Genomic DNA, 21,511 nt, shown 5'->3' with positions numbered 1-21,511 from the left:
AAAGGCAGTAAAAGGTGGCAAAAGGCACAGTTTGAAAGGCATAAGCCACAGGTGAAAAACTGTTGATCAGCTTTCAAGGATATTATAATTCATCTTCTTCGTTTGTGCTTTTCAATCAATTAATTGTACTAGAAAGATGTTTATTCATTATATCTACTTTAAGGCCATTTGAGATTGTAGTGGACCCAACGATGCATGAGATAACACACTTCTGCCTACCCCAACTCAAACCACTACTGGAACATACAACAGTGTTCTTTCATGAGGTAAGTGGACGTCCTTATTTAGATCCAGTTTTTGTACGTCTGAACAAGACAGTCATTTCATCAACTCTGCGATCAGTACTACGTGATTTGTTAGAAAGTAATATGAGACAACAATGCATAAACTTTCACAATTATTTCTGCTATTTGATGTATGTATGTTGAGAAAATTCAGATCAAATGTTGTGTTTCTCTCTTTTTCAGTGTCCAGACATCGGATCTCCCATCCAACCATTCTTATTCTACTCCATAATCCTTTTTCTTGTCTGTACCTTCACAATCATGACCTGTACATGTATATTTCTAAGATGGTGATATGGATCCTGATAGAATGATTGGCTGAATCCTATCATGTGACCAGTGTTTTAGTTTGCCTAACATAGCAATTAATTATCCAGTTGTCAATAGGAGCTTTCAGAGATCTAAGTTCCTGCTTGTAAGCAATGGTTCTTGTTCCATATAAGTAATGAGTAACTTTATCACGCAGTTTTAACTACAATGATGATGATGCTAATCTATGAGATTTGTGTGTATTATTTAGTGCCAATGGGCGAAAGCGTCACCTAAATATTTCCCTTGGGGTGAAACATGTTATTTTCTGTCATTGCAGGTGATAGAGTTCTATGAGGAGACTGTTGGGACTAGCTTCCCTTACACATGCTACAAGCAGGTCTTTGTTGATGAGGCGTATGACGACAGCCAAGCGTATGCTTCCATGGCAATATTCAGGTAACACTCTTCTCAGGGTCATGATGTTTGCTTCCCTGGAGAGTAGGGAGTTTCGCTCTGCGACGTACGGAGGGTTCAAGAAATAAAGAAATGTATCGTCAAATGCTCTTCATGACAAAGAACAACCCTAGAAGTCTTTAATAGCCCTTCCTCAGGTTCTTTTCTGCCTTCCACATTGTTTAAGAAATGCGAGGTTCAGTGATGTGATACACTTGCCAGACTCCTGTGTGAAAGACACTTCTCAGACTTCTGTTTAGTTAACTTAGTGTTTATGACTCAATTTTTGCAAGTTGGACCCTTATCTTTCGTATATTTTGAGAGCTTATGCTGATTATAGATATAATCCTAGTGGAAATTTCTTCCTAACATGAGTAAGCTGTGAATGGCTATTCGACCCTCCCTCTCCTAGAATATATTCAATACCTAATATCCTTTAGCATCATTACAATACACATATTTTTCCAATTGTGAGAGTCTTCACATCCCATTATATGACCAATCTTTTTCCTTTTATAATTCTTAGCACCAACCTGCTTCACTCTGCACGCATCATTGACCAGACCTTCGAGACGCGACGTCTGCTTGCCGAGGCCCTGGCCAGTCAGTTCTTCGGCTGTTACATCTGCCCCGAGACGTGGGCCGATGCTTGGCTGACAAAGGGTATTACCAGATACCTGACAGGACTTTGCCTGAGGAAGATGTTCGGAACCAATGAGTACCGGTCTCAGATATATTCTGTAAGTAGGAGGCTTCTGGACCCATTTACAAAAAAGATGCAATCAATCGTACAATTAATCGTAACTGTATGTCTATAATAATGATAATAATAATGGTATATTTACCCAGGGTAGCCACATCAGTTCCGAAAACTGTTCTCCCAGCGGGCCCTGCTATTATGGCAAACCATGTACAAAAAGTTACAAGAAATTACACTTGAAAAATACCTTTAAGGCCAATAACAATCTGAATCACTTCATATAGTCGCAAACAGCCACTGGTTGACATATTTCGCCCAGTCCACCCTCACTTTGTGGTATTATACACCTCATCATATCTCTTATTTTTCCACCGTAGGAGCTAAAAGAGCTCTGCAAGTACGAGCAGGAAACAGGAGGCGTGGTCCTCCACCCCTACCCCATGGAAGAGACATCAACCGGTACCAAAGCTTCCGCGGATTCAGGGGGTGATGGAGCCACGCCCTCTTCCTCCAACACCACCCCGTCCTCGGCCAAGGGCAAGCCACTGGTGTGGGGCGGGAACCTGCACTTCCCCTGTGCTCAACCGCATACGGTCTCTTGGAGACATTGGAAGATGGTCAAGATGAAGTCCCATTTCATCATGAGGCTCATTGAGATTAGGATTGGACAGGAGCTCCTCCTCAAGGTTTGTTCACTTAACTATTCTCTTCTGGAACCACAGGGTTCCTGTGTAAAGCCTATGGGAATCAAAGAATTCGGTAGTTAGTGAGTGAATAAATTTCAAGTGATGAAGGCGTTACTCACTCACGATGATGTTGATTGTGGTCATGTGTAGTTGAAGTTGGATTTGGGGTTCAATCCCTGAGTAACTTATGCCCTTGAGCAAGGCACTTAATTAACAGTGCTCTTCATCCTACATTCAAATAAATGGAAATGCTATATGCATTCTTGGTAAATATGTGTACACATGTTTTTTTTTATTTTTTATTACTAATCTGTAATGTTATTGACTTGATTTTTTCATATCGTTTACTTTAATATCTTTTTTCCAGGTCTTCAACAAACTTCTGTCCCTTGCGACTTCAGCATCTCATCAAAAGTTCATGAGTTGTGCGTGGAGCAACATGCTAATCTCAACATCAGGGGTACTTCAAATAATTCTCTTATAAGCTACCGTAGTGACTGTAAATGAGGATTACATTATTAAAGAGGTTTTTAAAATGACACTGAATAAAGACTTGCACGTGAAATGGAAGCTCATATATGAAGGAAATGGGCAAAAAAATTATTGACTCTGATTGGTAATCAGATGGTACATGTATCAGAAAATCTAGACTTAGTGGCCAACATATATGTACATGTATAGTGGAGCAAATTTTGATGCACTGGCTAACCACGGTGAGAAGGTACATGTACTACACCAAATTGAATTAAGTTGATACCCTTGAATAGAGTCTGTTACATGTATTTATGTCGCCTCGTATATGCACAAAGAGGTTTTGTGTCCATTGATTGTGTTGCATGTTATGATAACTGTTCAATATGTGAGTCAGGATTTCATTACTAGCTAAATTAAGGTTTGCTGCAGAAATTGTTGGTGTTGAAACTGTGGTCAATTTAGAAAATTAAAGCAATTTACTGATAATATAGATACACTTTACTAAGGTAGAGACTTTACACCAATTATCTTTCATTGTCACGTGTTTGGTCAACAAAAGGACCACCCAAACTTCATATTCTTGAAGTATGTTCTTTCTGTCTGATTCTGAAAATGCAAAGAACATACTTGCCTGAACGACAAAATTGGGTGGTCATTTTCAGGACCAAAGAAATGTCCGAGAAGCCATGGAGCCTCATATGTTGATTTGTTCTTGAACCTTGAAGAAGCACTCTCCCCAAAAAGCGTACACGCTGTCCTGGAGAGGAAACCTCTGCCATGGAAACCTTTCAAAGTTATTTAATATGGATACTATCTTAAAACTTCCAGTTCTTGAAGTCGATCTCAACGGTATCAGGCAAGGACCTGAAGCTGTTCATCAATCGATGGGTGTGTCAGGGTGGGATGGCACAGTTCAGAGGTAACTTCCATTTCAACAGGAAAAGAAACATCGTAGAGCTAGAACTTAGACAGGATCCATGTAGGCCGGGAATCATCAAATATGTGGTAAGCTGTTGTACTGAAAATTAATCCATGATGTTGATTTTAAACCCTGCTTCAGTATGAAAATGTTGGGTTTCGGATAGACACCCGACTCAACCCTAGAAATTTCTTCGGTTTCTTAGAACTGAATTTCTTAGTACTTCAGTCAGCACCATGAAGAAGTGTCCATGCTGACCTTTTCAGACCTTGAGAGCAGAGGTTTGGCAAGGGGAAATCTAGGGAAGCTTTTGAAAACTGCAGAATATCCTATGGTCAATTATATTGTTGTGGTGTTGCTGATGTCTTTACCTGAGCAAAGAGAGTAGATTTAAATTCTTGTTTTCAGCCAGCATTCAAATGCAAGATTTAATTATCAAGAATAGATGGGAATTATAGAAAGTTCAGTCCCATTATATTAAAACAGGGAAACACAAGATAAATCATTTAGTGCAAGAAAGGACCACAAATTGTGTGAAAAATCATGCACAACCTACAAACAGCTTTATGAAATGCCCCCCCCCCCCCCAAGCCGTGACTAGCAGTGATCCACAATATCAAACGTAATGGTGAGGAAGGTATGTATGCTCATCAGATTCTGAAAATATACTCCTTTGGGAACCCCTGAATAGCCTGAGCAGTGTCTTTCCTCAGGATACCTGGATGTGGCTTTTCATTATCAATCCTCTGATTTGATTTCACCAAAGACAAAGTGATGGGGAAAGGCCAGTATAAAAATATGCATAGGGACTTTTAGAGGAGGATTTCTGCTAAAAGGCGTGACAAGGTGCCTTATTTAGTGCCTTTCCCACAGTAAAAAATGTGTGTAGCTTTTCACTAACAATGGGGGATGGGGGAGAGCCTCTATGAAAAGTTGCATAGGGACTTTATAGATGTATTTCCTGCTAAAAGACATAGTAAGAGGTGCCTTCTTTAGCGCCTTTTCCACAGGAAACATGCATGTGCCTTTTCATTGCCAATCTTTGCTTCTCAGTGCAGACAAAAGAATGCAGAATGGGGGAAATAAAAGCCTCTACGAAGGACACTTAGGGACTGTTATAGGATTTTTGCTAAAAGATGTGACAAGGTGACATTTCCCACAGGAAACCTGCATGCAGCTTTTCACTACCAATCCTAACATTTCACCTTAGAGAAAGCAATGGGGGATGGGGGAAAGCTCGATGAAAAGATGCATAGGGACTTTATAGATGGATTTCCTGCTAAAAGACATTGCAAGAGCAGACCTGCCAACCAGTACGTTTTAGCCGTATTTAGTATGTTTTTGCAACCAAAATACGGCAGTACGTTTTTTCTTTGAAAAATACGTTTTTTGTAAAAAAAATAAAAAAAAAAAACATTTTTTTATTTTTTTTATTTTAAGAACTAAATCGTAATTTATTGAGAAAAATATTCTCTTCATGTCTCTATTTCATAAAACGTGCACAAATATGGTTATTAGATCAATGTAATTTCAGGTAACTTGTTTTTTTTTAAAATCATTTTGTTCAAACCAGGGTGAAGATATACACATGTTTTAATGTTTTTTTTTTCATCTGCAAGAGCAGTGCGCATTTTAGCTTGCATGCAGCTTGAACGCCGCGATGAGCGAGTGCGCTAAGCATTTTATTATGAAATACACTTTTTGGGGGAAAAATACATTTTTTTTAATCACAGAATACAGTTTTTCATTCCCAGAGGTTGGCAGGTCTGCAAGAGGTGCCTTCTTTAGTGTCTTTCCCACAGGAAACCTGCATACGCCTTTTCATTGCCAATCTTCGCTTTTCAGTGCAGAGAAAACAATGCAGAATGGGGGAAATAAAAGCCTCTCTGAAGGGCACGTAGGGACTTCTTGATAGAAGAACTTGAGAAGGTGCCTTATTTAGTGCCTTTCCCATAAGAAACCTACATTCAACTTTTCATTTAATAGCAATCCTAACATTTCACCGTAGAGAAAATAATGGTGGATGGGGAAAGCCTCTACGAATGACACATTGGGCTTTTATAGGAGGATTTCATACTAAGAGATGTTTGACGAGGTGCCTTTTTTTTTTTTTAGGGTCCTTTAAAGGTCACCATCCAAGAGCTTGATGGATCGTTTGACCATACGCTTCAGGTTGAGGACAACCTAACCAAGGGAGAGATCACCTGCCATTCAAAAAGCAGAAGGTAACCTGGGCCCCAGTCTTACAAAGAGTTGCGATCGATCCAATCTTCTACAAATATGGAAAGCCAGCAATGCATGTTTGTTCAAAATGCTTTCTAGATATGTATATTCCAGGGGTGTGAGAGTTCAGATTTTTATCTGATTTCAGATTTTTTTTGTTTTGATTTTCAGCTTAATTTCAGCTTATTTTTGGCCTTCCTCTATACAAAAAGTATGGGAGCTCTTTCTATTTCAGACTTTTTCAACACTCTTCAGCTTTTTTCAGATCTTTTTATTCGTGACCACTCACACCCCTGGTATATTCATTCATTCACCATTTTCTCTACAATTCATTATGCCCCTCTTTGTTTACAAAAGGACATTGTGCACATTTCTTGAAGGAAAAATTATGACATTGATGGATTTACATGTAGTTGAGGTTGACTGGATCAATCACAACTTTGTACGATGGGATCCAGAAGTTGATGAGCGTAGAGACCTAATTGGTCTGAAGTACTGGATAAATGAAAGATTGTATTGGGGTGCTAATCCATATATGCAACGAAAAGTGAGCAACAAAATCTTACAAGAATATCCAATTTTTTATAGGAAGCCAGTGCAGAGTAATAAAAATAGGAGTTATATGAGAGCGTTTATTTGACGGCGTGTTGATACGAGCCACAGCATTTTGAGCTTCTGAAGCTTTTATAACTGATTCTGGGGTAAATTGAACAAAAGGACGTATTTGCACAAATCAAGACAGGAGGAAATCAAGGCATGTACTCTTTTCTCTGTGGCAGACTTTGACAAATATTTCTGGATAAAACCGATATTTCACGATTTGTACCTTATTGATTTAGAGATACACTTACTTGTATCGGATATTTGAGGAGAAATCGTCAGTTTGAGACAAATTAATTGTATGCCCAGAAAATGAAAACCAATTGACATTCATTTTATTAACCTGCACTTTAGAGCCCAACAAAAAGGTATGATATAAAAGTGGGGGGGGGGGGGGCTGTATCCCCTGACCGCTAGGTCTGGGCCACCAAGCAAACCCTAGACCCCACACTACTACGTTTCACTTGTCTCGCTCAACTTTACATAATAGACAATGGCACAGTGCAGGAGTGTGTTAAAAAAATGTTGGCACCTTTACAAAACCTATTTCAAAGCACCCGATTTAACCCATTGCTTACTGGATCCAAGTGGTCCCTGTAGATAGTCTACGGTAATACATAATCCAGTAGTCCATGGGTTAATGAATTTACTTTTTTCTTTCACCAGGCACAAAAATAATAATAATAATAATATAGGGTATTTATATTGCGCACATATCCACCTTGTTAGGTGCTCAAGGCGCTCCTATATTACCCGGCTAAGCTAGGCGTTCATAGCGCACAGCTTTTTAAGGAATTACTTCCTACCGGTACCCATTTACCTCACCTGGGTTGAGTGCAGCACACTGTGGATCAGTTTCTTGCTGAAGGAAATTACGCCATGGCTGGGATTCGAACCCACGACCCTCTGTTTCAAAAAGAAGAAGATTCCATTGAAGAATGGTAAAGAGATAGATATGGACCTCAGTAATACATAATCCAGTAGTCCATGGGTTAATGAATTTACTTTTTTCTTTCACCAGGCACAAAAAGAAGAAGATTCCATTGAAGAATGGTGAAGAGATAGATATGGACCTCAGTAAGATGGAGTAAGTATGCAGCTTTTGAAGACCTGATTACTATTTTGGATAATTACAGAGAACCTTGCATTATGACTTATTGTTAGTTTAACCCTATCTAGGCCGGGGTATTTTGGGAGTTCATGTGGCCGGGGGGGGGGGGGGGGGGGGGGGGGCTCCCAGGCCCCATCTTGAGATCTCGGCCGTCGACTGCGCGATCGCGCCGAAAATTGGCACGCAGGTTGTCTGGGATATAATCTACAAAATTGTATAGTAATTTATTTCATGCGAATTGTAATTAAGTAATTATGCTAATTTATGCGTAATTAGTATGCGAAATCATACTTTTTCCTCTAACTCCCTAAATAAAGCTCCAAATGTTCTAATTTTTGGCATAGAAACTCTTTGTGGTATTCTTAGCAAGGTTACATGAAAAAAATTGTGATATCAGATCAATTTCTTATGTATTATATTGTTTTTTGCAATTTCTTATGTATTTCTTTGTTTTTTGGACCCTTTGATTGTCATTGTTTTTTCAATGAAATTCGTTGGGGACTCTTCTAAGATCATAAACAGCATAACATACATACATTTAGACCAGCAAAACTAAAAATAATCATACATTTATGATTTTTGGTTGAAAACACAATTTACATTGACTTTGTACACGAAATCACGTTTTTGAGCAATTTTTGGTCTGACATGCACCTACATAACGTTGCTTAATTTTGGAACCGCGTGTCGCAAAATTGGTCTCAAAAGTTACGGAAGACTTAAAAGTAAAAAGTCAGCGAGCAGCGCGGTCAATAAAATTTGAGCGGCGAAAATATCGCGCGACTCGTTGAGGGGGGGCCTCGGAGGCCCCCCCCCCCCCCGGCCTAGATAGGGTTAAAAGCGGTTTTCCATATATGTACATGAATTTAGCAAATGAATGCTTGTGAAACTGTATAAACAGAAATACAACTACATGATACACTTGTGGAAGTAATTGATAAGACAAACAAAAACAGTTTCAATGAGTAACTTCTATTACTATTGGAGCAATCATTCACAATTGCATGGAGTGGAACATTCCATGAATATATTAGGAGTGTAAGTTTGCCTTTTAATGCTCTAAGTTAACTGTTGTTGTTGTTGATATTTTGAATAGGCAAATTAGTCAGTTTTGACTATTGTAGCCTTGTTGATTTGCTTTCCTTTTTTTTCAAAAACAGAATAATTTCTTTGTTGAATCTATATCAGTTAGAAAAAGTAAAGGAAAAAGAGGAAAGAAAAGTTCTTAGGAAATTGTGCAAGACCACCTCTCCTGCCCTGCATAGCACGTTATCCTGACAAGCCTGCCCGTTCTAACAGGGAACTCAGGGCTTATATTGATCCAAGGTCATGGATGCCCTTTTGACCCGCCACAATACCTTGCTCAATGTACTTATAGATTTGTTTGACCTTTCCCTGAAAATACTGAAATTTAAGACCTGGAACTTGTGCTTATTTCTAGTCCCGATTCTCCAGTTCTATGGATCCGGATCGACACTGAGATGACCCTTCTGAGGGAGGTCATCTTCGACCAGCCCGACTACCAGTGGCAGTGTCAGCTGAGATATGAGAGAGATATCGTAGCACAACTGGAGGTGAGATTACTAATTTAGATTTATTTGCGATCCATTTCATACCTTCATGTTAAATACTTGAAGCAGAAACATTGATAAATCATTTCCCCATCTTACAAAGAATCACGATTGGTCCGATCAATCTCAAGTATACGGAAATCCATCAATGTCATAATTTTTTTCTTTTGGAAATTTTCTCAATGTCCTTTGAAAACAAATACAAGCATTCTGAATTGTCAAGAAAACGGTGAATGTATGAAAATACATCATATGTAGGAAATATTTTGAACAAATTTGCATGTTAAATGTTGATGTTGCTGGCCGTCCATAGTTGTTATTGATTGGATCAATTGCAAATCTTTGTACGATGGGGCCCAGGATTTTCTCAGATATTGGGGGTCAGGAGTACATAATAAGTTGAATTGACCTCATTAGGCAGTAGGAGCATGTCAAAAATCTGTACCGAATTTTTTAGCAGGAATATCACTGTGAAGGTGCTATGTTTTTTTCTTAGCGGGTATCCAGCATTCCAATTGCTTTGTCTGTGTAGGGACAGTGATTTTCCGTTTAAAAAAATTGCCTTTTCCGTTTCAGAAAATCTTCCGTTTCAGCATGTCTGGAAACGGAAATTCCTTTTCCCCATAGACTTTGTGTACATGAATAAGTGACAATTACGTTTACATAAAAAAATCAATACGCATTGCATTGAGAAGCAATGTCACAATACTCGCGCTGGCCAAAATTTGTATCTGCTTTAAAAGCCGCATTCATCAATTCTCGCTACCCCAAATAGGAACAAAAATCTCATAATGCGCGAGACGAGATAATTTTCACTCCGTCGGGTCGTCATCACCACTTCCGGTTCAGAGTCATGCTCGCGCGAGATTCGCGATACTGAGTTTTCCACCACGCTGAAATCGATGCCAATCTGCGTAATATGTACAGATTATAATACATGTACTTTTTATTCAATTTGGTCAGTTTTGATTCCATTTGAATTATAAATAAAAATGAAAAATATATTTCACGTCAAAATAATTTTATTCATGTTTTTATTTGGTTATAAAAAAATTAAACAAAAAATGAATATCTTAAAATTTTGCATTTAGCGATCGGCCTGACATCACGATCGTATTCGACTAGACGCTAAATATATACAGCATTCATTCCGTTCAATTTTTCGTCGACCACAAAATGGATAAAAAATCAGTTTCGGAACTTAAAAAAATCTTAACTGACAGAGGAATACCTTGCAATGGAAAGCTTCGGGCAGAATTAGTGACTTAATTAAGCAGAAAAGGCCGTTAAACTGTACCGTGAAAGAGAGGGTGTGATCACGAACTTTCCGAGCGAAAGCAACGTTGTGTTGTGCATGACGGCACTGTTGATCTGAATGGCAAAACAGTGCATTGGACTTCCGAACAGGAAGTTGTAATACCGAAAAGCTATCCCATAATGCAATGCGCATTACAGGGATTTTCCCGGATCTCGGGGAAATCGCTATTTGGGGTAGCGAGAATTCTATATGAGTACATAAAAGATTTTTAGAAACATATTTAGCATGTATACATCCTCACCTTTCAAGTTATTATGTGCTTGCGTCGTGGTCTAGTGGTTCTGACTCGCCTTTCAAACAGAGAGTCGTGGGTTCGAATCCTAGCCATGGCGTGTTTTCCTTCAGCAAGAAATTTATCCACACTGTGCTGCACTCGACCCAGGTGAGGTAAATGGGTATCGGCAGGAAGTAATTCCTCAAAAGCTGTGCGCACCAGAATCGGTAGACTAGCTTAGCCGGGGTAATATAGGAGCGCCTTGAGCACCTAGCAAGGTGGATACGTGCGCAATACAATCCTATTTTATTTATTTAGCATTATTTAAGGGTTGGATGAAATTCTATCGATAATTTCGGGGCTTTTTGGACATCGTTCTGAGCAGTCAACGACTTTCTCATATCCGCCATTTTGGATTTGAGTACCGCGATATCGTACTGCTACATCTTCGAACGTAGAGGGCAGCAATACACGGCAGTATTGCTGCCTTCTACGTTAGTTGGTACTTGTTTTGGTCGCTAAATTCAGCTTGCGCTTGTGAATTTGTTTGATACGATCGAATGATGATGTCGAATGCAGTCATGATGTTTGGTTTGTCATGATTGTAGCGAAGTGAGGTCGTGTTTTGTGGCCAGTAAGTATTTGTATTTTGTTATTAAAGATTTTGGAGTAATTTCTGTACCTTTTCTGTGCATTTTTAGGAAAAATATATTTTCCTTGATTTTCTGTTTGAAAAGCCACTTTCCATTTCAAAAGGCCGTTTCCGTGAATTCCGTCAGTTTTCCGCAATCGCGGATAATCACTGTCCCTATCTGCGGTGAATTGTGAGGATCGGTAATCAATGATAAGTCGCTATTTGGTTCCCTGCATCAAAGATTCTGCCCTGACTTGAAAATGTTCCTTATTAAAGTCAGTTTTCATGGGGAGTTGATAATTATATTTGCTGGCCCCAGACTTTGTGAAAAGCATTTGAAATGCCTACATGTATAATAGAGACATCGTTAGGGGGAAAGCAAACTCGATGCACCAACAAGAAAGTCTTTGGCCAAGCCTGCTTAGCTTCGGGCAGCTGTCATGCAAGGGAAATGACTTTTCCATAAGGCGATTTCCAGCAGCATTACATAATGTCTGCTAGTCATAAAGTTTTTTCTACTCTGAGTGATTTATATCCAAGTGGGATCAAATTCCCCATGAAAACACACAATAATCTCCCTTTAACTTAATTATTGTTACCTGTGACCATTCCCTCTCCTTTAGGCTTTAGAATTTTAGTAAATGTATTGGAAGAAGTGTACAAGATCCTGTTGGGAAAGACTCTGCTCAGACTATTATTTCCAACTGTATTGATTATCTATTTGTAGTTTTTGTCTCGCCTGCATAGCGGCGGCGGTGTCGTCAACATTGAAATCTAAACCAAGGTTAAGTTTTTGAAATGACATCATAACTTAGAAAGTATATGGACCTAGTTCATGAAACTTGGACATAAGGTTAATCAAGTATTACTGAACATCCTGCCTGAGTTTCAGGTCACATGACCAAGGTCAAAGGTCATTTAGGGTCAATGAACTTGGACCATGTTAGGGGAATCAATATTGAAATCTTAACCAAGGTTAAGTTTTTGAAATGTCGTCATAACTTCGGAAGTATATGGACCTAGTTCATGAAACTTGGACATAAGGTTAATCAAGTATTACTGAACATCCTGCCTGAGTTTCAGGTCACATGACCAAGGTCAAAGGTCAAAGGTCATTTAGGGTCAATGAACTTAGACCATGTTAGGGGAATCAATATTGAAATCTTAACCAAGGTTAAGTTTTTGAAATGTCGTCATAACTTCGGAAGTATATGGACCTAGTTCATGAAACTTGGACATAAGGGTGATAGTGTATCATTGAAGATCCTGTTTAAGTTTCAGGTCACATGACCAAGGTCAAAGGTCACTTAGGGTCAATGAACTTTGACCATGTTGGGGGTATTTGTGGAATCGTCATCATAACTTTGAAATTTTATGGATCTAGTTGATGAAACTTGGACATAAGAGCAATTATGTAACCCTGAAAATCCTGTGCGATTTTCAGGTCACATGACCAAGGTCAAAGGTCATTTAGGGTCAACGAACTTTGATAATTATGGGGGTATTTGTGGAATTATCATCATAACTTTAAAAGTTTATAGATCTAGTTCATAGATATTTGGGACATAAAAGTAACCATGTATCCCTAAATATTTTGTGTGTGTTTCAGGTCACATGACCGAAATCAAAGGTCATTTAGGATCAACGAACTTTGATAATGTTGGGGATATTTGTTGAATTGGCATCATAACTTAGAAAGTTTATGGATCTACACATGTAGTTCATGAAACATAGACATAAGGGTTATGGTGGTGTTTTGCACATGTCTGAGGTCACATGGTTGCTTGCTTACAAGCATTCATGCTTTCTTAGCAATCAGGTAAAAAAATCACCACCAATCAATGATCATGGTCAAAGGTCATGTTGGGTAAATGGACATAGTATTTTATTATCATATGAGTGTATTCGTTTATGAGTAATTATTTAATAGCTGTTTTCAAAGTCAGCACTGCTGGTATATCAGATCGCGTAATGCATGCAGGCGAGACTGCCAGAGGCGTTCCACTTGTATGTACAGTGTATGATCTAATTAATAAAAATTTTCCACATTTACTGCTACAATATTGTTCACTAATTCAACATAGATACAAGGCAAAAGGAAGATGAGAATCTGTATGTACCAAAGGTTAGGACAAGCTTGGGAAAGGAGTGTTTATCTTATGTAGGCACAACTTCTTGGAATGAGCTACCAATCAAAATCAGAAAGAAACCATCAAGATCAAGCTTTCGTAAAGCTGTTGTTGAACATCTGTTGGAAAAATGAATTTTGTTATCATCTATACGGTATTTTTGTTATCATCTAGATATTTTTCCTTTGTAAATACTGTTAACTTTTGTTAAATTGTTATGTAGTCATTGTTTATATATATTACAGAGTATATTTAGTAGACTCACGATTGTTCATTCTTAACTAACAAGTAAAGAAACATGTTTCTATCTATCTAGACTAGAAGGGACCAGACTTGACTAGCATTCGTGCTATTTTCTGGTTGCTATTATCCTTGCTTTTATAAACTCCTATCATATTTTAATGTGACCAATCATTCTCCTGTAGGCTGTAGATTATCTAAAGAAGTTTGCCAGCTTGGATACTAATAGTGCATTGAGTGATATCATACTCCAGTCTGGGTGTTACTACAAGGTCAGAATACAGGCGGCTTTCTGCTATGCACAGGTACGTGTAGGTGTTATCTTTGCCAATCAGATGGAAGTATTTCAGTAGCTTGTAATAAGGGTCAGTGAGATCCTCTGAGAAATGACTTTATGAAACACCTGGGGCCTGTTGCATAAAACTTTTTACCTGAGAAAACTCTGGTAAAAACTGAAAAGTAAGGTTAGTCTGATTTCTGCCATTGACTTTAACACACGGCAAAAACTCTGATAAAAACAACCTGAGTTTTCTCAGGTAAAAAGTTTTATGCAACGGGCCCCTGTGATATTATCAGGAAACATTTTGGAACTGTTTTCACAAACCGACTTTGAGACGAAGAAATAAATGTACGAACGTGATACTGAACGAGCGGTGTCACCACTTCCGGTGAACTAGGACTACGTTGCAGTCGCAGACAATCGAAAGCTCCTTAATAATAATACACTGTCCCACATGTGCTTATCTGTGTTGGTCATCTTCGGTGTGATTGTTTTCCAGCTTAGATTTCATAATCTCCATGTAACTGTACCACATCTAGATCTAGGATGATACAGAGCTGCAAACTATTAAGCAAAAGTCATAATTATTCAGATTTTCATTTCAAATTATGCCATTATGCTTTTGACCTTAATTATGACACTTTTGAGTGCAAATAAGTGTGTTAACATTTATTATTCTTCTTCTTTTTATTTTCATAATGATAGGTCCCAATGAATGTTGTAATGTAACCTCTTGAGAGAGTTTCATAAAGTATATGGATTATCACTGATGCTGGGATTTCAGTAGATTGTAACAGTTGGTCTTCTGAAACCACCAACTGATTCTTTCATGAAGTGTTCCCCCCCCCCCCATTGGAATTGTCTACCCTGCTGTGAACTTGGAGTAAACCTGAACCCTATCTAGGCCGGGGTATTTTGGGAGTTCATATGGCCGGAAGGTTGAGATCTTGGCCGTCGACCGCGCGATCGCACCGAAAATTGGCACGCAGGTTGTCTGGGATATAATCTACAAAACTGTATAGTAATTTATTTCATGCGAATCGTTATTAAGTAATTATGCTAATTTATGTGTAATTAGTATGTGAAATTATACTTTTTCCTCTAACTCGATAGATAAAGCTCCAAATGTTCAAATTTTTGGCATAGAAACTCTTTGTGGTGTTCTTAGCAAGTTTACATGAAAAAAATTGTTTTTTATTGTTTTTTCAATGAATTTCGTTGGGGACTCTTCAAAGATCATAAACAGCATAAAATACATACATTTAGACCAGCAAAGCTAAAAATAATCATACATTTATGATTTTTGGTTGAAAACACAAATTTACATTGACTTTGTACACGAAATCACGTTTTTGAGCAATTTTTGGTCTGACATGCACTTACATAACGTTGCATAATTTCGGAACTGCGTACCCGGGTGATGCAAAATTGGTCTCAAAAGTTGCGCAAGACTTGAAAGTAAAAAGTCAGTGAGCAGCGCGGTCAAAAAATTTGCGCGGCGAAAATATCACGCGACTCGTTGAGGGGGGACCTCGGAGGCCCCCCCCCCCCCCCGGCCTAGATAGGGTTAATGGCTTTATTTCTCCTGAAAGGCAAACTTTGTCAATGCTATGCATCAGAAAATGCTAATAAAGATTACAAAAATTGGTGTGCAAGGAGTTCATCAAAATTGATCTTTTTCCTTCCAGGTATCCAACGAGCTTGCTGAAACATTCAGTGGTCACACCGCCCTCATCGCCATGTTCAAGAAACTCTTCAGTTCTTTCTCTTCAGAGGACATCGTCAGGCGGAACAACTTCATGGACTTTAGGACCTACCTCATCCAGAAGGTAGATTTTGATATCTATTTCTCTCTATCGCCAATAACCAAAGTTCTCGGTTGTAGTGCACAGCATGAAATTGTCATTCACTTTGTGCATTGAACTAGAAATTCCTCTTCTTCTTCTTCATTGATGTATGACCCAACAACTTCTGGGGGGCGTTTCATCAAACAATTAGTCGGTGGTTTTCTCCGACTAAATGTGATTTTCACCGACTAATTTCATTTTCACCGACAATTTTGCCATCACCGACTAAATTCCATTTCATGAAAATTTGTCGGTGATTTTCTCCGACAAATTATTGGAAACCACCGACTAATTTTGTCGGTGGCCTTCACCTACCGACAAAACTTATTTTCACCGACTAATCAGCCTTTTGAGGGCCTTTGCAGCTAAAATCGATCAATTTCAGTTGATTTTGAATGTAACATTTTAATAAATTGCTTATTTTTCATTTCATTGAGAAAATTCATAGAAAATGTATTTATTTTTAGTCAATGACAAATAAAAAGTAGACATTTCAAGAATAATATTTTCATCTTTAAAACTATATTATATCAATCAATACATAGGAAACATCTTCAAATGTACACATTTTTTCAAACATAATTTTCTTTAACCCAAATAAATCATTGTGCATTTTTTAATCAATAATGTCTGATAATGTCTGAAAAATGCGACCTCATTGACTTTTGTACAAGTTTTTTCAATGTTCATTAGTGTTGTTGGTGTTGCTGCTGCTGTTGTCATCGTGATTGCTGGAATTGCTGTTTGTTTTTGCTGCTCTTGGTGTTGTGGGTGTGGTTGTTGCATCTCCTGGTGCAATTAGTTATTTTTGCTACTGATGTTGCTCAAGGTGGTGCCTGTGTGGTTGCTGTTGTCATCGCTGCTACTGCTGCTGTTTACGAGTGTGGCTGTTGCATCTCCTGAGGCATCTATTGATGTTGTCGCTTGTGTTGTTGCTTGTATGATTGCTTGTTAGAATCCTTGCTGTTTGCTTTGTTTCTACTGTCGTTGTTGCTACTGCTGTTGATGTTTACCACTGTGGTTGTTGCATCTCTTGATGAAGTTATTTATGTTGCGCCCGATGTTCCCTGCATGATTGTTGGAGCTCCTGCTGCTGTTGATGTTGTCGGTGTGGTTGTTGCATCTCTTACTGCAGTTGTAGTTTCAGCTGCTGATGCTGTTGTTGCTCCTGCTGCTGTCCATGTTCATGGAAGTAACTGAAATGGATTTAATTTATAGAGCATGTGATATTTTATTAATAAAGATATCAATTTCCATCATTATTGATATCAGTCATTTATTCTTAATTTAATTATCATTGTTAAAACATTTTTTTATTTCTAATGTTTGAAATAAGAACTTTAAGTTCTAAATGGTTAAAATATTGTCACCAAAGCCTTATTAAACAATGAAAACAAAAAAGTTAATAACAAAGAAATGCATAAGAAAATGATTAAAATTTCCTCTTTTTTTATACACAATTGATTTTAATGACTTGGGTTTTTCTCATTGGTTTACAAAAGAAAGGGAGTCAAAATCCAAAATTATCACATTTGGTCTTTATTTCTTGAGCCAAATGCTGATTTCATGCAAGAGTCATGTTATCATATTAAATTTAAAAAAAAACAACATCAGGAACAGCAGCATGATTTCTGAAGCGAGTGCACAATCAACAGGCAAGATCCTGAGGCACCCCCCCCCCTACCAAGATCATTTGAATTAATGAGGTTTCATGACTGCTTTTGTAGGCATTAAATTTATACAGGCCTACAAGAGATATAATTTTTTTTTTTTTTTTTTTTTTTTTGGGGGGGTAATCTTCCAGTGTTACTCCCATACAAAGCAGATGGTGATGGGGCGGGGGGGGGGGGTCTAATAGGAATGCAGAACAATGGAACATTCATTTACTACTTTGGCAATAGAAAGCAAGTCACACCATCTAGCATTGATTGATATTGGTTGTTTTACAACTGTCCAATAAATATCACCATTAATCAATTAAGCATCTAAGCACTTATAGATGTCATTGTTTTCAAATATTTGAGTAGAACAAATAAAGAAGAGAGCAGTACCAGTAATTTAATATTTTTTTTAATGTGACTTTACTTTCTTCGCCAAAGTGAGGCAGTCATAATTAAGAGTGTTTTAACTTACAAGTGACATCACATTTCCTGCCTTCTTGTCTGGCTCTCCTAAACCTTCAACCATTTATACTTGTGTAACTTTGTATCTCATGTCTGTCTGAAAAGTTTGGTTGAAGCCTCCACCTGAAGGAAAAATAGTATTGAAATAACTAATTAAAATATTTGCCATAATCTGGTATTTCTTCTCACATGTATATGTACATGTCTAAAAACAGGAAATAAAACATCTTTTGATTACCAGGTTTCATATAGAAGGGGGTAAATAAAGGGTTCAAGTTTTTATTATGTTAATAAAAAATACAAACAATAGTAAAAATGACATATGCTCTGGCTGAGAAACTTAAAAAGTGAAATTATTCCTCACAATGTAGCTTGTATGTACATACACATGAGCAAGTAGTGCTAAATGGATTGAGGGGTGAGAGCAGGGGCTCCGGAAACCGGCGGGGGGGGGGGGGTGCATGTTAGCTGCAGGGTCAGCGGAACGGTTTTTACAGTGAACGGGCTGACCATGCAAAAAATCGTAACCAGATGGTCATTTCATATTTTTCAGCCCCCGCACTGTTTTCCAAAACCATGTACAAAAATGTAAAATTGACCATCTGCTTATGATTTTTTGCATTGGTCAGCCCCCCCCCCCCCCTTTCGGCTCAGCCCCCTCACTTTCAAAACCATTCTGCTGACCCTGCAGCTAACATGCAAAATATATTGAATCTATTATGTCTTTCATGCTTATGTAATGTTTGCATTTCAAACTGACTTTAAATAGAAAATCCGGTCACAGTCCGATTTCATTGTCATTGATGTGGGTTTTTATGATTTTACATTCTGCAACCAAAACAATATCCTTCATTATTTTTTAATCATTATCGCATTTTACTAGTCTACATGTTACCTGTGGTTGCATTTCAATCTCAGTATTTCTTCACCCATTGCCAAATCTTCTGTCACATGTTCATCAAATTGGCCGCTGGCACATTCCTTGCTGTAGTAGACCAGTCAGAGCCTTGCTTTCTAGTTCCAGATCCGTCTTCTTCTGCATACTGTTCAAATGTCCATAGTCTGAAATTAAAATATTAATAATATCACATTGTTATACATGTAGCAAAGAAAATATGTAGATTTACAGTGATCATTGAAAAATACTGCACTTTCAATGAATATTGTTGACATTTCATAAAGGGGAATGATCGAATATACCAATCATTTTTCTTCTTTTATTATCCTGAAATTTATAGAATTTACCAACAATCGGTCAACAATTTATCCTTGTTAATTCATATAATTTTCACTTGATTATAAACAAGACGGTAATTAACACATTAACCATACAAAATAGTAAAACAGCTTTTTCAATAATTTTTTTTTTTAATTAAAAAATAAAAATAAAAGTTTTTTTCTAACTCAATAGCACTTGGATACCTTGCTGGTTAAAAGCCACAATCAAATTAATAAAAAATATGAATAGGCTCCTAATTCATAACTGCAGCAAATTGCATCCCCATCAAACCATCAAACTGTCAACTATTTCTGGACTGTGACCTTTGTTCAATGGAACTTTAATATGAGATTCAAGGCAGAAAAATACTTGGGATTGATGAGATCCATTCCATATTCTCCTATATTTTTTTCTAATGAAGAGACCTTTAACCTTTACATGCTATTTAAGGTTAGGTATGACTAGACTCTAACTTTATGTGGTACGACAGTATTTTTCAAAAAATAGATTAAGAGACATTATCAACAATAATTTAATTTATTTACCCCAATAACACCGATGCTATTGCAGATTCATGCTAAATAGTAATTTGTCTAAAAAATTGACTTAGAAAAATAAAAGCCAAACAAACTTCATAATCGCACACAAATGAAGAGCATTATTTCGTCTCCCCCAAATTGGACGATCAATATTTTTTTTTAAAGGGAGCTATGAAATGGCTCATTTCACTTGGGTGCGCAAAGTCAAAGATAATTTAAGATAGATCTAGGCGGTAGGCCTATAAGCTATACCAGTACGGCCACGGGCCGGTTGCACTATTTAAAACTTAGATCTAATAATTTTTTTATATCTAGATTTTAATTTTTATTGGGTGTGAACGCACCTCTGCCACAATCGCATCACCCCCCCCCCCCCCGCCCGAATCCTCGACAGCTGTCGAGAGCCTTCACTTCATTCGACTTGTGACTTGCTAAGGCTAAGCCTACATTAATAGTTGAGAACATCCACTTTACAAATTTACCACTCACACTATTACCATGTGATTTAGCTCCTGTTCAATTCCAATTTCTGTAACACAGAATTAGGATGGCCCCATTGGATATGTGTACATTTACAATTGCACACGCTGGTTTGCCTGGTGATCAAGCCAATCTCCGACTACACCGAGCAACAAAATTATTACAAAACCAAAGGCAAAGGAAATGAAAAAATATGATTTGCAACATAGAATGACATAAAGGTAGAACAATATAAAGAATTCTCTTTGCAAAATTTATAACATTGCAGCCATGTGCGGATCATAAAAACGTGACAGCCGTGAGCCGTGTCGTTAGTTTGGACCTGAGATAGTTCTACAGACACAGAAACACGGGTATGGGACTAGACTGGATTTTGTACTGTCAAGTTCACCGATCGTATCGACAGGGGTCCTGCCAGAAGATCCTCTTTTCTTGTAATTCATTTGATAATCACGCACAACGAATAATTCAATCACCTTACATACAATATGAACGACATTTTGAAGGGTTTTACTTACGGTAAAATCCTCATTCACCTCTACGAGGACCTTCGCTTCTTCTCATTTCTTCGTTTCATTTCGAATCGTCGTGGCGAAAACATCAATCAATTTTACCTTTTTTTCACGACTTTGGGAGTGGGCGTGGCCTAATTAGTCAGCGAACCTCGTTCAAGACGATTTGTAAAATAAAAATTCTCTGACAATAGTCAGAGGAGCTCCGAGAGTTTGATGAAACGAATTTTTGTCAGCGCTGACTAAATTGTCAGCGCTGACAATTTTAGTCAGCGCTGACAGTTGTCGGACGAAAATATTGATGAAACACCCCCCAGGTCTACTCGTACCGTAGCTAGCGCAAGTCTAGTTGCATCTGCTTTCACACAGCGTTCTCAGTCTCTTCACATTTTGAGAAGGAATCGTCAGAAAAGTTGCTACTTGTGTTATCCCTCTTGCTGTATACTTTTCATACCTTCAAGCTAGGGGAAGTTACCTGGGGCCTGTTGCATAAAACTTTTTACCTGAGAAAACTCAGGTTGTTTTTACTGGAGTTTTTGCCGTGTGTTAAAGTCAATGGCAGAAATCAGACTAACCTTAGTTTTCAGTTTTTACCAGAGTTTTCTCAGGTAAAAGGTTTTATGCAACAGGCCCCTGGTCACACAAATAAACGGTGTGAGCTGCATCCTGGAACTTCTGGTTATTGTCGATGGCGAGAATTACT

At 38.0% G+C, this 21,511-nt stretch overlaps 1 protein-coding gene and 1 long non-coding RNA gene across 4 annotated transcripts in view; one reads left to right on the top strand and one right to left on the bottom strand.

Moving 5' to 3' along the window:
- The window catches only part of LOC129280306 (transcription initiation factor TFIID subunit 2-like), a 47,848-nt gene that overhangs the window by 8,966 nt on the left and 17,371 nt on the right, over positions 1-21,511 (top strand). For all 3 annotated transcript variants that reach the window (XR_010296190.1, XM_064111825.1, XM_064111824.1), the window contains exons 8-18: positions 164-266; positions 874-992; positions 1,516-1,729; positions 2,067-2,375; positions 2,743-2,835; positions 3,678-3,854; positions 5,884-5,993; positions 7,613-7,678; positions 9,144-9,276; positions 13,994-14,113; positions 15,777-15,917. Coding sequence is in view for 2 of the 3 variants with exons in the window: in XM_064111825.1 (XP_063967895.1) it covers positions 164-266; positions 874-992; positions 1,516-1,729; positions 2,067-2,375; positions 2,743-2,835; positions 3,678-3,854; positions 5,884-5,993; positions 7,613-7,678; positions 9,144-9,276; positions 13,994-14,113; positions 15,777-15,917 (1,585 nt within the window). In the remaining variant the exon portion in view is untranslated. The remainder of the gene's footprint in view (positions 1-163; positions 267-873; positions 993-1,515; positions 1,730-2,066; positions 2,376-2,742; positions 2,836-3,677; positions 3,855-5,883; positions 5,994-7,612; positions 7,679-9,143; positions 9,277-13,993; positions 14,114-15,776; positions 15,918-21,511) is intronic.
- On the bottom strand, positions 16,436-20,905 carry LOC129262309 (uncharacterized). The gene is made up of 4 exons (XR_010296191.1): positions 20,815-20,905; positions 18,954-19,120; positions 18,069-18,181; positions 16,436-17,131 (listed from the first exon to the last, which is right to left on the bottom strand). It is a non-coding gene; the product is annotated as an uncharacterized LOC129262309 (long non-coding RNA).

The sequence above is a fragment of the Lytechinus pictus genome, chromosome 17 (assembly GCF_037042905.1).
Source record: "Lytechinus pictus isolate F3 Inbred chromosome 17, Lp3.0, whole genome shotgun sequence".
In the NCBI taxonomy this organism is placed as follows: Eukaryota; Metazoa; Echinodermata; class Echinoidea; order Temnopleuroida; family Toxopneustidae; genus Lytechinus; species Lytechinus pictus.
Note: the sequence above shows the minus strand (reverse complement) of the source record. Positions and strands in the feature narration are given on the sequence as shown.